This window comes from Carica papaya, chromosome 9 (assembly GCF_054855325.1).
Source record: "Carica papaya isolate Zhongbai chromosome 9, ASM5485532v1, whole genome shotgun sequence".
In the NCBI taxonomy this organism is placed as follows: Eukaryota; Viridiplantae; Streptophyta; class Magnoliopsida; order Brassicales; family Caricaceae; genus Carica; species Carica papaya.
In genome coordinates, this window is record NC_142317.1 from 4,092,955 (window position 1) to 4,108,961 (window position 16,007).

At 30.8% G+C, this 16,007-nt stretch overlaps 2 protein-coding genes and 2 long non-coding RNA genes across 5 annotated transcripts; 1 reads left to right on the plus strand and 3 right to left on the minus strand.

The window, feature by feature from the left end:
• The first annotated feature begins 59 nt into the window (after positions 1 to 59).
• On the plus strand, positions 60 to 2,767 carry LOC110823298 (transmembrane protein, putative (Protein of unknown function, DUF599)). Of its 2 annotated transcripts, none has more exons than XM_022053663.2 (2): positions 60 to 313; positions 2,041 to 2,767. In XM_022053663.2, the coding sequence occupies exons 1-2, from the start codon at positions 152 to 154 to the stop codon at positions 2,584 to 2,586; spliced, it is 708 nt and encodes a 235-aa protein (XP_021909355.1). In that variant the 5' UTR covers positions 60 to 151; the 3' UTR covers positions 2,587 to 2,767. The 2 variants fall into 2 exon arrangements, with proteins under 2 accessions (XP_021909355.1, XP_088067671.1); XM_088211545.1 differs by having other exon boundaries at positions 175 to 309.
• A 372-nt stretch (positions 2,768 to 3,139) lies between these two features.
• Positions 3,140 to 6,638, minus strand: LOC148239739 (uncharacterized). The gene is made up of 2 exons (XR_015816378.1): positions 5,148 to 6,638; positions 3,140 to 4,940 (listed from the first exon to the last, which is right to left on the minus strand). It is a non-coding gene; the product is annotated as an uncharacterized LOC148239739 (long non-coding RNA).
• A 3,036-nt stretch (positions 6,639 to 9,674) lies between these two features.
• On the minus strand, positions 9,675 to 11,851 carry LOC148239740 (uncharacterized). Its single transcript, XR_015816275.1, has 3 exons — positions 11,707 to 11,851; positions 10,969 to 11,082; positions 9,675 to 10,300 (listed from the first exon to the last, which is right to left on the minus strand). It is a non-coding gene; the product is annotated as an uncharacterized LOC148239740 (long non-coding RNA).
• Positions 11,852 to 13,065: 1,214 nt separating this feature from the next.
• LOC110823401 (lipid phosphate phosphatase 2-like) lies at positions 13,066 to 15,484 on the minus strand. Its single transcript, XM_022053774.2, has 8 exons — positions 15,146 to 15,484; positions 14,649 to 14,873; positions 14,463 to 14,550; positions 14,253 to 14,362; positions 14,055 to 14,148; positions 13,597 to 13,785; positions 13,451 to 13,510; positions 13,066 to 13,347 (listed from the first exon to the last, which is right to left on the minus strand). The coding sequence occupies exons 2-8, from the start codon at positions 14,862 to 14,864 to the stop codon at positions 13,196 to 13,198; spliced, it is 909 nt and encodes a 302-aa protein (XP_021909466.1). The 5' UTR covers positions 14,865 to 14,873; positions 15,146 to 15,484; the 3' UTR covers positions 13,066 to 13,195.
• Positions 15,485 to 16,007: the final 523 nt, after the last annotated feature.

Here is a 16,007-nt window from a genome sequence, read left to right on the forward strand (position 1 = left end):
AATAAAAAAAGAAAAAAACTGGCGTCGGCCACCTTTTTCGTCAAAAAATAGCTGTGTTATTTTACGTATTTATTTATATAGGAGACTGGGTTTGCTGCTTTTCTCTCTCGCGAAGTTTGCGTGTCTAGACGCAGAGTTAAAATTCCTTAAAATGGAGCAAGAGAGCTTGGATTACATACTGGTTCCACTGGGTCTGTTCGTACTGGTTTTATACCATGCTTGGCTTCTTTTCACTATCCTCCGTCACCCCACCAGAACTGTCATCGGCCTCAATGCGGAGTCTCGCCGTCAGTGGATTTTCTCCATGATGTCTGTTAGTCCCCTTTTTTTTCTCTCTCTCATCTTCTCTGTTTTTGTTTTGGATTATGCCAATTATATCTGGAATCTGATTTTCGGTATCGATTTTTTTTTTTTTAAAAAAAATCTGAATGACGATTGCTCTTGCTGATCGTCATTATGGCTTTTACACAATTCATAAGGAATTTAGAGGTTAATTGATTGGGATTTCCATATAACATGAAGAAGCCCTTGGAAGGCTAGCGTTCTAATTTTAGTAGGAGTTGGAGTTGTTGTTAGGATCATATCTGCCAAGATGATTGATATTCATTTTAGAAGATGATGTTTTTGTATTTAATTGAAAGGAAAGAGGGGAAGATAACCGGTATAATTTTTCTGGATTTTCGGATTAATTGTGATTTTAGATTCTCTACCACCATTTAATGTATATTTTTAGATTGGCATAACATGAGATTTATTTTCTTCTATTTAAAGATGGTTTCAATTGTTTTTGGCAGTTCTTTTGTGATATTTGTGGGTTGAGTTTGCTTAAGTGCAAGAGAAGATCTTAACGCTGAAGTTACTGAAAAGAAATAAACTTGCAAATTGTATCTTCAGTCTTGATTGTAGAAGATTGAGTTATAGTAAACTTATTCAACTTAACCAGCCCCAAGAACAAGTGGCTGAATCCCGAAATTAATGACAATTATGTCTTTTTCTAAGATATATATTTTTTTTTAATGTTTTGAGCACATGTTTAGTTTTGAATACCAAGGTTGTGATTTCTTAGTTAATTAACTTGATATGGAGAAAACTTCAAATGAGACATTGTTGGCATATTGGTTAATTAGCAAGAAATAGTTGACTAATCTCTTTTTCCTTTTTTTTTTTTTCTTTTCTAAATCAAGGATTATTAAGTGGAGGAAAATGTTAAGTTGAATTAGATTAATGGTAAAAAGCAATGGTGGTGGAGGGAGGCACATGGTGGCCCTGGTTTCTTAAATCTCCTGTTCATCACACAGCTTTTAAAAAAATCTTGGGAATCTTATGCTTCTACATTGGTCTCCCATTAAAACTTTTTTTTTTTTTCACTATAATTTCCTTACGTTATTAGAATGACACTTTTTTCTTGATTCTTGTTTAGCTTCAACATGATTTCCTTACATTATTGGAAGGAACACTTATCGTGATTCTTGTTTGACTTCAAAATAGCGGTCGCTTCGAATTTTAACATAGTGAGTTTGGGCAGTCAGACCATTAACAATAGTTTTATTATGAGAACAAAATTTATTATCTTGAATGTTTCTGATACTGGATTGCTCACGTTATGCACATGCATTGGTATTCATCTATATATCTATCCATTCATCAGTGGACAACATGCGCTTGTATGCACTCCATCACAAAATGCCCCCTTGATTGATGCTCTGAACTCTTTTTGACCTGTCTCTGGAAGACATGCCTTAAGTGGGTCATGAAAGTTGCTTTAAATTTGGCCTTTTATTGCCTCAGTTGCTATTTATCAATTATGTGCTGTTATCTTATTAAAGAAAACAAGTCTTTTATTTCTTCCAAGTGTAAATGTTATGCCCAGAAGTAAAAATCCCCTTGTATTAATCAAAGTTAATAGTTTTAGTTAAGCTCATTTGTTTTAACCTTTTGAGAAGCTAGAAATCTCATATGCATTAGCACTTACATAGTTTGAATGATCAGCGGTTGTAATTGTCTGCATTAACTTTGGCAGCAACATTTTAATGATTTCAGGATCCCCTGAAGAATGGGGTTTTGGCAGTTCAAACAATCCGTAATAACATAATGGCATCTACGCTTTTAGCAACAACAGCAATTACTCTGTGCTCGCTGATCAGTGTTTTTGTTAGCAGCACATCGGACTCCACAAACACGGCTTCTCAGCTTGTTTACGGCAACAAAAGTCCCCTTGTTTATTCAATCAAGTACTTCACCATCTTGTTGTGCTTCCTTGTTGCCTTTCTCTGCAACGTGCAGTCTATCAGATACTATGCACATTGCAGTTTCTTAGCTACTGTGCCTTCCTCAGCAGGTAAGAAAGAATCTATGGAGTATGTGGCGAGAAGTTTGAATAGGGGAAGTTACTTTTGGTCACTTGGATTGAGAGCTTTCTACGTGTCATTCCCTATGTTCCTTTGGATCTTTGGACCGATTCCTATGCTCGTTTGTTGTTGCATAATGTCATTTGTTCTTTACTTTTTGGATACGACTTCTAGTTTCACCCGGCAACTTCATCTCCGCTCGTTTAGAGAGGACCATGCGGAGTCTGCCATTCCTTAAAAATACGTGTATATATCAAGGAGAATAATGTTACATAAGCTCAAGAAGTCCATAGTATTAATTGTAAAGATCAAATCTTTTAGCCATTAGGTCACATGATTGTAACTAAATAAATTTTATAAGCTTGAGCTTATGGCAATGCTATTATAATAAGAACAAAGTCATGAAGTTAAGGGGAGTATATTAGGGAATTGTATTATAGGGCACCATTGCAAATGGGCTGAACCTCGTTGGACCCAATCCAGGGGCCCGGTCCATCAGGCCCAATAGGCTGGACTTGGTCTAATAAGCAGGTAAGTATTTTATATTATATAAAATAATAGAAAATCAAACTACAAAATATGGGACTCTCAACACCACAAAACGTAGGTAAATTACTCATCATACTTATTATTCAATATTATCATAATTATTAATATAATGAAAAATTATTATTAAAATAATAATAAAATACAAGTAAAAAAAAAAACTTATGTTGAAGTATAGATATATCTGGAAGAACATATATTCAGCAACAGTCAATTTCAATCCACTCAAAGTTCCAGTAGTATTAAAAAAGCTGGGTCCTCCAAACTACACGGCCTTGTGGGTTATCTTCTTTTCATGATTGTTGATAAGACTTTCAAGAGGTGATATAAAATGGGAAGACCATATTTTTTACGTTTTCTAATTATTACCCACCCATCAACTCCTATGTATCTATACGTACGTATACTTTCCTGCAAACCCCTCTCTCTAACCTTGCAAAAAATTCCTACTCAAATTAGGAAAAAATAAGGTTATAATTGAACGTATAAGTTTTATGTATATATAGGAGATAGAGTTGAAGATATTTTTGTAAGTACAATCAACTGGAATGATTTGACATATAATGGATGAATTAGGGCGGCTATCTTTCTACAAATTGAAATTGAAAGATCCCAAAAGCAACCATACAAAAATCATACAACGACCTCTCACTCTACACCACAGACTTGTAATTTGTGGCTAGGTTTAGCAGATCAGTGGTCCTCCTCCTTCTGAAACCACCATATCAATTTACACCAATGGTCCACAACATATATATATATATATATATATACACACACACACACATACATATTAACTTATCACATTCATAATAACATAAATTATTTACTAAATTAAACCTTAATATGAGGTTAATGCATTAATTTTTTTATTAATTACTTAACTAAATAATTAGTATATCAGTCAATTTTTTACGAAATAAAAGAGTCAAGTCCGAGCCACCATTGGTGGATTTGGAAGAAAAGATTTAAGAAATTTTGGCTATGAGAAAAAGCAGAGACGAAAAGAAGAACTAATTAAGAGTGAAGTGATTTCTTTTTCATGCTCCACAAATGGTTGACAACGCTAAGAAATGTCTGACCTCCATGGACCCATTCATCTCCTAATTGATTTTTAGTTTTTGTACATTCTCAGGGGTCTCTCTTTGGATGCCAAACTCATCTCATCATCTTCCCTCATTATGTATATATACACACACACACATATAATCAAATAACCAAAGTATATAAACAAGGAAGAAAAACAACGAGCAAACAAACAACAATATGGGATTCCTTCAAAACACCCAATAAAACATTTTATCCAGACCAACTTCTGTTCCAACTACTACATCATGATCTATCAAATTGGATTATATATATAATATAACTATTGACATTGTAAATGGAGGGTATGAACTAATAGTGCTTTACATACATATTGCCTCAACTCAAAACTTCTACACTGTTGAATTAGCTGGTCATGACTATTATAAATAGTCTGTATATATCCACCCACCCACCCAACCACACACACAGATATATAACAAAGAACCTCTGAGGAAATAGTATACATATTGGCCTACTTTGGGCAAAGATTTCAGTTCTTTTCCGCAATAATGGATACCCCAAATGGCCCTTTTCTTCTTTGCATTCTATCCACAAAGCAACTGGCTAGCTAGATATATAATATCTTCTTTCGAGAATCATTTTAATGGTAAAATGTCTCACTATGCCTGTAGAGTAATTATATATATATATATACACACATATATATAAGTATTTGTAACCAAGGATCAAGAAGAGTAGAGCAGATTTAGTAACTCTAAATTTCTTATCAAACTTGAGAAATATCATCTGAGATATAGTTATAATCAAGAAAGTAAAAGTACTTATAGTTGTAAAATTTGAAATTTAGAAGAGACTCCATCATCACCAGGCAATTAAGATCTTCTCCTCAATTTGGTTCTGCAGAGGAAAAAGCCTGCCTATCATCTTAAGATATAAACCATCCCATGAAGAACCAAGCCCTTGATCCTCTGATCTACATGCTTCTTCCTCTACTTCCTGCAAACAATAATACACACGCACACACACAGTCACATACACACGCGCGCGCGCGCACACACATAAATGCATATATATTTATACAACCATATACATATATATATATATATGTTTCAATCAATATAACATTAGAAAGCCTTGAAATTTCTTAATTTCTTAAAAGGCAAAAGATTAAGGAAAACATATAAGAAAAGATCAAACAAATACCTCCAAGAATTATACAAGATAGATATCTATATTTCTGCAACAAAATTTTTAAAAACGAAAACCTTAAAAACTCAAAAATGGAGAAAGTGGAGATGGGTAAATGATCAAGAGTTAGAGGGGCTGAAGATGATGACAGAAGCATAGAGAGCACAAAGGAGTGAGATGCAGAGAGTTGATCTGATCCATTAATGAATTGCATATCATCATCTGTGCTCTCTATCTTCTGTCAACAACATCACCAGTGCCTCCTCTTTCTCCCCATTCCCTACCCCATAAGACTACTATTCTTATTATTATAATAATTATGTTACAAAAGTAAAGTTACTTTAAAAGGAAAAAATATTAAATAGGAAGAGGGAGATTGAAAGATGAATAGAGAGAATTAGGTTGAGGGGAGGATGACCTATATGAGACTCCCATACACCTCTATTTATAGGAAAAGGGCAGTACCCACTTTCTTGGTAGGGTATATTACCCTATTATGGCATTGCTTTAGGAGTAGTACTACTATGCTCTCTGTCTCTCTCCCTGTCCCATCTGTACTTCTTTTATATATATATATATGTATATATTTTACTTGGTAAACCGCCATTCTTGATTATCATCATGAGATTAACATTTAGTTTATCCTTATCTTTTTGTTAATTTATTAATTAATATATACATATATTCTTTTATTACTTCCTTAACGACTATATAACCTACTTAGTACCCTGCAATTAGGACTCCATGCATACGGTATAACAGTACTTAGATTACTGCGAATCTCTCTCTCTATCTCTATATTGGTATTATGTATACGCACATATAAATGGTTAATGGAAGGTATATTAATTTGATTGGATATTGCTTGAAGGAATTTTGAAGATGCCATTCTATCAGTGTCCCATCATACCACACATTACACATATATATGTATTCATTCAAAGTCTAACTACGTGGCCAAAATAACATTACAAATGCATGAATCTCCCAATCCATATTAGTCCCATTACTTATTTAATTGAGAAGTTTATTCCTCTTTTATGCTTTGTCTACATATATATATCTGTGTGTGTGTGTGTATATATACATTAATAGAAGGATTTTGCTGTGAGGGGTACAAAATTATTGGTTGAATGGTTCAGATATGGCAGTGTACTGTGATATCTATCACTAATAATCACACAAATTTCGGCTCCAAGAATCAACAAAGCAGCAGCTTTTTCCTGATATGCCATGTGCACTGGGATTTCTCTGATCTTATCAGATATTTTCCGCAAGTCAATATCACTTTGCATGTTATATATATATATATATATGTATATAAAATCTAGATCATGCATTTTTTGAAGGGGAATTAAGATCGTGCAGTTAAGTTGTTATGATTTATACATATCATGTTTGACTTTTAATCAGTCCCGCGTGAAACGCACAACAATTTTGTGATGCAATAGTATTTCACACAAAATATTTGCAAGTATAAGCCAAGATATGTATGAATATGCAGTTGAATATTTCAGCTACAATACTACTTGACATGATTACAACAAATACATGTGTGTTTGTATTTCATATCAGGAAAAACTAGTCTTAATTATTTACCCAGTTGGATTATTTGTATGTAAATATAACCTCTTTATTTAGATTAAAATATGACACTACTAATCAGTATTTGAATGAGTGATTAGTGTGTAAATGTGAGATTAAGTATGATATTTAATACATATTTTAAATCAAACCATATTCATTTATTACGGCATATATATTTCTGTTTTACTGAACAATGACGGTAATTAATTAATATTTTTTTATATCATTTAGTGAAAAAAATATAGGCTTGGAGTGTTCATCCACCGAATTAAACAGGCACCTTCACGTATATGTATATGTGCACGTATATATATATATATATATATTCAGTTATAAGAAGACCTACCACATGGAAGAAGCAGGTGGATGGACATATCTGTACATATTGCTTTAGGGTGCACAGTCAGAATCACTGTGAGAGTCTCAGAGTGGAAGTTGATCAGTTCACTGATTTTAAGAATATCTTTTCTTTTCTTCTCTTTTTTCTTTCTTTCTTTTTTTTTTAAAAAAAAAAAAGAAGATGACAATGTATGTACAGTACTCTTTGATTTTAGATCTTAAACCTTTTAATTGATTATAGATCAAATTAACGTAACGTGTAAAATTAGGGATTCTCTTAATTAAACAAAATTATTTTAAGTGTCTTTTTTTTATTTTAGTGAAGGTGAATGACTTTTTTAGGTTTTAGGTAGTGGAGCTTAAAATTTTCTTCTTGCAAAATTAAAAATAAAGAGGATCTTATACATCATTATATAAGTATTATAAATATAAAATTTAGTTATATGATTATAATAGATCAAAGATGATCAATTCAATAAAAGTACCCCAAACACGGCAACAAAACATAACAAATACCAGAGTATATTAAATTGAAACACCCGTATGCTTACGAATTTCGATAAAACAATTTGCAATCACGAAAAACTCGTGTTTTAACGGAGGTAACAAATGGTGAGATTGAGGTCTAGAGAATGTGGTTGGTTGGAATTGGTAAAGGATGAAAACATTTCTCTCTTTCTTTCTTTTTTTTCCCCCTTCAATTTTCTTGCAAGTCTTATACTTTTTATATGTCTTTTTTTTTTCCTTTATGGGTGCTTCATTTTTGGTCCTTTCAAGTTTTTGTGACTCATCCATGGTTATAGTTTGGGTTTGAACTTGACAAAAAATTAAATGCAAATTACATATTTGATAAAAAAAAATAAGTTATTGAATTCAAAGTTACGACACATTGCACTGATCTATTGTTGTCTTTTACAGTAACACAGAATTGTGTGATCTACTTTTCACAAAATCTTAACAAGTATGTTCCCCATTTTCTTCTCCGAACATTAGTCTCGTCATAGTAAAATTTAATCATTTGAGAAGTAACAGTCTTTATGATGAGTTATTTGAGAAATGAAGTAATTTTTTTCTTCTAAACTGAGTTTTAAGAAAAGTTTATTTTTTTAATACATTTTTAATAGTGTTCAAAACTAAATTATAATGATAATATGACATTGATACACTAAGTTGTAAAGGGAATATTTTATATTATATTTTGCTTCATGACAATAAAGTCCAAACAAGAAAAGTTAAATAAATATATAAATAGAAAAAATAGAAGAAAAATAAAGCCAATATTGGGATATATATATATATATATTATATACACATTATGTTGCAAGGTGGGAAGGACTATTATCGGATATTTGCAACTTGCCAAGAAGCATGGGAGGAGAGAAAATGGAAGAACAAAGGTCAGATAATAATCTCCCTCCCCCAACACACATTTCTTATCCGTATAGGCACTAAACACCAAAGCTCACCCAAATTGGCAAGCTTATACAAATATATACATACATATACTAATTCTATACTTCTACTTGTTCCGAAACATGAATGAGACACTTCAACACGTGTCATTTCCCCATTCCTTCTTCTATCTTCCCACCCACTTCAATATCTTTCAATAATTATACATTTGCAAATCTTTCACTTCTCTCTTTTTAATTAATCTTTATTATCCCATAATCTATCTCTATAATTGATCTTTTATTATTATGTGTCTTAATATTAATTTTTTAATCAGATATCATTAATTAATTAATTAATATGAAATAGAATAAGATATTATATTAAAAAAAATTTGGTGGGTCCAATGCTAAAGTCATGCCATTTTGGGGAATGAATATATACTCTCGAAATTTGTGCCTTACCCTTTTTGGAGTTGTGGAGCGGAATGGATATGTCGAGAAAAAGAGAAAAGAAATCAAACACATATAAATGTATACATACATATATGTATGTGTATATATACATATATATATATCTGTCATGAGGCCGGGACTGTTTTAATTTATACGGAGAATATATTTATCTATAGACTATAAGTATATATTTCATGAACCTTCTTCACTTGGCCTTGTTCTTTGCGTTATGCTCACGCCTCAATCATTTAAACCTCTTTTTATTATTAGATTAAATTATCATTTATTAATATTACTTATATAAATTAATATAACGAAATAAAATATTTTTTAATTAAATTTTAAAATTTGACATGAGTTAATTTTTTTAGAAAATGAAAATTAAGGTTGAGATTGATGTATAATATTTCATATTGTCAATGTTATACTATAATAACGATAGAAACACTATTTTAACATATATATATATATATATATAGATATGTGGGTGGGTGTGTGTGTGTATATATATGCCATCCTAATTGGAAGACATAAAACGTGTCAACCAATCAATCTCTATCAATTTGCTGGCATAGAGTCATCAAATATTGAAGCTTTATAATTGGGGCAAAATTCTTGAAACGATGGAGTTAGTGAACATGACATCATTGATGATCATACATTGTTGGACGAATCTTCCTCACATAAAATTAGGAAATATTATATATATATATATATATATATATATATACACACACACACACACACATAATTAGGAAATATTAGAATTAAAATTTATATTCTCATTCTACTTACATTAAGCCACCAAAATTACTTAATGTCCCTTAGCTCATTCAGATTGCTTTTCAGACATTAATCATCACCTTTTGATTATTTCAAACTAATTACGTGCTCAAGTTTGGAATTGTCAACTTGATGACCCAATATACATATCTATATATATATATACACACACACCTATATATGCAACATTGAAAATAATTGATTTTCCACTTAGCCAACCAAAAAGGAATAATATTTACAATTTCCCATTTTCAATTGGGATATTATTTTATTCAAAAGTGAGAAATAGTATTTTCATTGCACTAATTAAAATTTAAAAGAGGGTACGAGTAGTATACTCTTAATTTAATTTATCCAATTATTTATATATATATATATATATTAAGAATTTCACAATATTTATATCGATTTATATTTCGATAAAAAATTTAAGATAAACAATAAAATTTATTTTTTTTAAAAAAAAAATAGTAAAAATATAAATCCAAATTAACGTTTAGTATTGAGGTCCTCAGTCGTTGGGTGGATTGGGACGCTTCCCCGGGTTGATGTATGGGGCAGGCGGTGGGCTGCGAGTTGGTGTGCGCATAGCTGCTTTTCCTTCCTTCAGGCCTGCACCCAATTCACCATGCATGCATTTTGTATCATCATACGTTAACCATAACACACATATAAATATATCTACTTAATTTTTTTCTTTTCTAAAGTTCATTAATTTTCTTCTTAATATTAATATTATTTAATTTAAATAATACCATATTATTATTATTACAAAATTAACTATTTGAATTTGAGCTTTATCCTTCATTTATTTTTTAACATAATTTAAGTAAGATAATAATATGTTCTAAGAGTATTAATAAAATAATTAAAGAAAATGTGATTCACAGGCTACTCTACATCCGACGCCTAGGTTTAGTGGGCCAAGGCCCATTTTATTAGAAGTCGGGTCAATGGGGGCATTTTTGTAATTTAACAATATGACTAATTTTTAAAGCTTGATTTTCCATTTGAGTTGACCAAAAGGAAGAATGAATTTTCAATTTTCATTATTCAAATATAAAATATGAATTAAATAAATAAAAAAAATCCACTGAAGTTTAAGATGCATAACAATTTAACATAAATTTAATTTAAATAATAAAATTTAAAGTAAGTTATGCTAGAATTTTGAAAATATAAGTACGTGTGACTTGAACATATATATAGTCGTGAATTAAGACATATAATATAAGATATATAATAAATGGGTGTTTAATCTTGAGTTGGTGGAGGACTACTTAAAATAGGAGGTCTCTCAGGTGGGATATGATGCTTTTTCCGGTTGGTGGATGGAGGAGGTGGTGGGCTGAGCATTGGTCGCCGCAAAACCACTACTTTTCCTTGCTCCACGCCTGCAATTCCCCATTATTATACATACATACATACATGCATACATATATATACATATATTTACCAGCAATTTATTCCAAATACCAATTGCTTTTAATATAATTTGATTATCTGGGTGTATGAGCATATTGTCATTTTCCTATGTATTGCCGATTTCTACGTGGATAATATCAACTTAGTTTACGTAAATTTGTCAAAATTGGAACCTTTTTAATAATGGGTTATTACTCTATGTGTGTGTATATATATATATATATATATATATATACACTGAAATATATATCTACATAGGTGGGAACCAACTAAAAGACATTTGGGGACAGCATAGGATCCAAATTATGCAAATAAGACCAGTTAGTGATCACATCATTAATTGTGCAAATTGTTTCTTGTCAAATTTTTCTTTCAAAAAATCCACTTTTACTTTTGCTGTCTAATATTTCATGATAGTCAATATGATCATCTTATTCTTCACCAGATCAATCAAATCTGAACTTGGACTCATGTGAGACAACAAAATCTAAAACATATATATACACATACATATATATATATATATACATAAGAAGCAATAATTATACCAGAGATCAAAAAAGAAGAAGAAAATTGAATTAAGTTAAACGTACCTAAATCTGCACAAACCCCATATGTGTGCAAGGTTAAGATGGCGGCAGGGATGAGAATGATGATAATAAGAAGAGAACGAAAGGAACATAGTGAAAGACCCATTTGATTAATGTATGTATATGTTTGTGTATGTCTGTGTGTGTGTATATATATATATACAGTTGGTCCTATAATTAATAGTCAACTCTCGCTGGGTTTTCACGCTATTTTACTTTGTTTTCTTATTCTTGTTGCCATTATAATTGTTTAATCTTAATTGTTTCATTAAATTTCCTTGGCAGCTTCCAGGAGTCTTCGTCAATCTTATTATATGAAAACCCATCCCTCTCTTCACTCTGTATATAATATATATTTATGTATATACACATATATCAAAACTCATAACATTTCATTCACAACAATTTATTAAATTATCAAAATATGATAAATACTCTAATTTTTTTAAAATGGAACTATACACAATGTTCAAATACTCGTAGTTATTTAATTTAAAAAATAAAATAGGTTGATGTAAACGATTAAAACCAGTCAACATTCCACCATGAATACAATTTAAAAATAGTCAAACATTCCAACTCAATGTTTTTCATAAGAACAAAGAAATGTTCAAACTCAACGTCCATTTTTCTAATGAAAATAAACAGAACAAATCGGTCGAATCTCCATAATCAGCCAAATAAATATGTGTTGGTCAATGGGTTTCACCCTAATTGTTCATATATATATATATATATATATGTGTGTGTGTGTATATATATATATATGAATGAGAGGCTTGCTGAAAATATTTTAGGATTCTTTGCCCAATTGACAATACCAGCAAACATTGACTTTGAATCACATGTTTCTTATAAAATATGAATGTACGTATACATATATTTCTCAAAATACATAAATAATCCACAGCAAGTCATGCATTATTCCTAAATGCAACATATATATATATATATATGTTCATATCTAATAATTCTTAATTAGCGAAGAAACTTAGTTTATACTTGATTTATTTATATATTACCTACCAACCTATCCAATTAAATTTTAATTAAATATGTATAGATATAAAGTTATTTTTATATATTAATAATTGCAAATTTTTTAAAGAAAGAATACAATTTTAATTATTAATAAATATGCATTTATCTATATAATACATTTTTTAAAAAAGAAAATCAATCTGGGCCAATTCAGAACCTGAACATGGGCTTGGGCAGAACGTGATCAGCTCAATGAACAATTGAGAACACCACTGAAATTAAAATTTAATTAATTATGTAATTAAGAATTTTGTTAAAATATTAAAAATTATTTTAAAAACTGTATTTTGTGTGTGTGTGTGTGTGAAAAAAATACAAATCTAAAGTAAAGTCCAATACTATTATAATTAATTTAGATACAAATAAAATATCTGTCTCTCAATTAAATTCTCCAATATTAGCAGCCAGAGAAATTTACAGAATATTATTACAAGTACTTAATCCTAATTAATTAATCTATACTGCGCATGCTATTATTATCATAAGATCCAACTTCAACATCTGCTTGATTGGTAGCTGGTGGCTCAGTCCTTACCGTGGAGGAATTTGCTCTCCCACTCCTCTCCGCTATCACCATTTGAATATATGCATGCGGTGCCCAACCTGCAGTAATCTCTTATTAATATTTTTAATTTTAATTAACGACCGTTAATTAATATAATTAATTAAATTTTAAGACACTGAAGGAGAAAGTAATGTGGCGAACCATCATTGTCGTATGGGTAAGGAAAAAATTGCAGGTAACAGAATGCTGCAACTGTTGATCCTGTTTATTAAATAGTTAATAACTGCAAATCAGTATTAATTAATTTAACAGAACCATTAATTAGTGCATTGATAGAACTAATTAACCTATAAGAGCTCCGGCGAAGACATCGGTCCAGTGATGCCAGTAGTCATCGACACGAGAAATACCCACGAGAGCAGCAGTAAGAACAGGAAAAAACATGATACAAAGTTTTGCGACATGACCTCTACGATCAAATACTCTAATTTTCCCCGATAAGTACCACGATAGGTATGTTAAACCTGCAAATGACCCTGCACACATAAAATCTATCGAAATAAGTCGTGTTTTTTAATAAGAAAATACAATGATATAGGCTCTTTTTTTGTCTTTAAATCGAACCTGAACCAACCCGGGTTAGGGCATGTAGGCTTTGACTGTTTGCAACATGTTTTGATACATGCACTTTGGACTATTGGGGAAACTATTTGTGTTCTTTTATCAATCAAATTATTTCGGATCCATAAGTTTAATTCCACTTTTAATAAAAATTCTTGTTCTTGAAGATACAAGTGAGACTTACATGAAGTATGTCCACTGGGGAAACTTTTATAACCTTCCTTTATGATTCTTGGATCCCCATGACAAATAACATCCCTGGCAAAATTATCAAACACCTGGAATAATAATGAAAAAGACCAATCCAAGTGAATTATCAACAAATAAATCCAAGTAAATTGTTCTGTGTACATATATAGATAAGATAGATACAGGCACATACCGCCTTTCCATCAGGAAAGCAACGCCAGAAAAAATTGGGTCGAGGCCGGCCAACAGCATCTTTGATTGAATCCGTTATAACTCCGGTTACAAGAACAGCGTAGGCAAGGCCTGGGTTTGCATTATATTGTGAAATTTATTTAGACAAGAAGAATTAACCATAAGAGCTTTACAAAATTTTATTACAAACATAAAATATACAAAATTTTACCAAGTATGGCATGGTGCAGGTCGTATACATCCTTCCGGTGATAATAGTACACGGCAAAGACTATGATCGGCAACACTATCGTGGGAAACTGTTAATTCGTCGAACCAAAGTTAAATGGTACCGATTAACTGGAAGAATTAACGAGTAGATCATATATGATGTTGCACAGTAGAATTATATGCATACCGGAACAGCCCAGAAAGGAATTGTATCTTCATGAAACGGAAACATAATATCCGTCAACATGTGTGGTCCGATGTACCGATGAAAAGGTTCGATAACATTTAATATAATTTCTATCACGATGAGAAGTATAAGAATCAACCAGTCATGCAAGTGTATTCTTGCAAGCTTTGTTCCATGAGATTTTAACGTGTAAGCTCCCAACAAAATTTCTGGCATTTCCTTCAACTATACAGATTTAGTTTTATCAGCCATAACCTTAAAAACTTCAATATATATATATATATATGATCGTAAATTCAATAAGCAACATTGTTTATGAATGATTCAAGAAAATCAATTAAGTCTTTATTTCTAAATCTAGGGTTTCTTAATGCAGAGAACCTGTTCGAGAAATTGATAAACGATTATAAACTAATTCAATTACAAGAATCGCATCTCTAAATAAAAATGTCATGCGTATAAACATATATATACATATGTAATAAAAGTGATCGTACCTTAAAGGTGAAATGCCGTACGATGAATCACAGAAATGGCGATTGTACAAGAGATAGAGAGGAGAACCTAATTGTTGGTTGAAGAAGAATTTGAATTTGCAGGGAGGGGAAACGTTGGTGAAACGAGAGCTAATTAATTTAATTAATTAGCTCTCAAAAGAAAAGAAAAATGAATTGTGGGAAATAAAAACTACAAGAAAATGTTGAGAGGATTTCAAAATTCAACATTAATATCTTTTGTAATTTCTAAAAATATATTATATATTTTAGAACTAAAAATATATAAAATTTGAAGCCAAGAACAATTGCACTATTAGGGCACCCATTGGTTGGCTATACATAATTTTATTTTCTGTTGCTCTCTCTTGAATCTCACAATCGGTTATACGTGTATATATATATTATATATAACGTCATTACCACTTAGTTTGGATCGGGTTCTTGTTTCTACGTTTTTGCATTATTTAGGTTGGATGTATAACGTTAATTTGTTCGACAGAACACGTACGTAAATTTTCTTATTTTAAGATGTAAGAATCAGTTTTAATTAACTAGCTGTTTTTAAATTATGTTTGATGATATATTCAACATCAAGTAACTAACAATCCAAAGATTAATTGTCATTTAAAATTTAGCTTATGAGCCCTTAATTTCAATAATCAAATTTTATTAAGGAACGTCATATAATTTGGATATATTTGTCCATTAATTTGAATTTTGATGCTTCATTTAATTGGGATAATCAGATAAATTCAAAATGTGATTATTTTAATCAAATTATATTTATTTGTTAGTTTTTAACGAAGCTTTAATCATAATTAAGTATTACTATTTTCTTGGATATTAAGGCTTCCAATGCACT

Coding starts and splice junctions, on each gene's coding strand:
- LOC110823298 (XM_022053663.2), top strand. CDS start 152: ATGGAGCAAGAGAGCTTGGATTACATACTGGTTCCACTGGGTCTGTTC. Junction 314..2,040: donor GGATTTTCTCCATGATGTCT/GTTAGTCCCCTT, acceptor TAATGATTTCAG/GATCCCCTGAAGAATGGGGT.
- LOC110823401 (XM_022053774.2), bottom strand. CDS start 14,864: ATGCCAGAAATTTTGTTGGGAGCTTACACGTTAAAATCTCATGGAACA. Junction 13,786..14,054: donor CCCCAGTGGACATACTTCAT/GTAAGTCTCACT, acceptor TTATGTGTGCAG/GGTCATTTGCAGGTTTAACA. Junction 13,348..13,450: donor TTACCCATACGACAATGATG/GTTCGCCACATT, acceptor AGATTACTGCAG/GTTGGGCACCGCATGCATAT.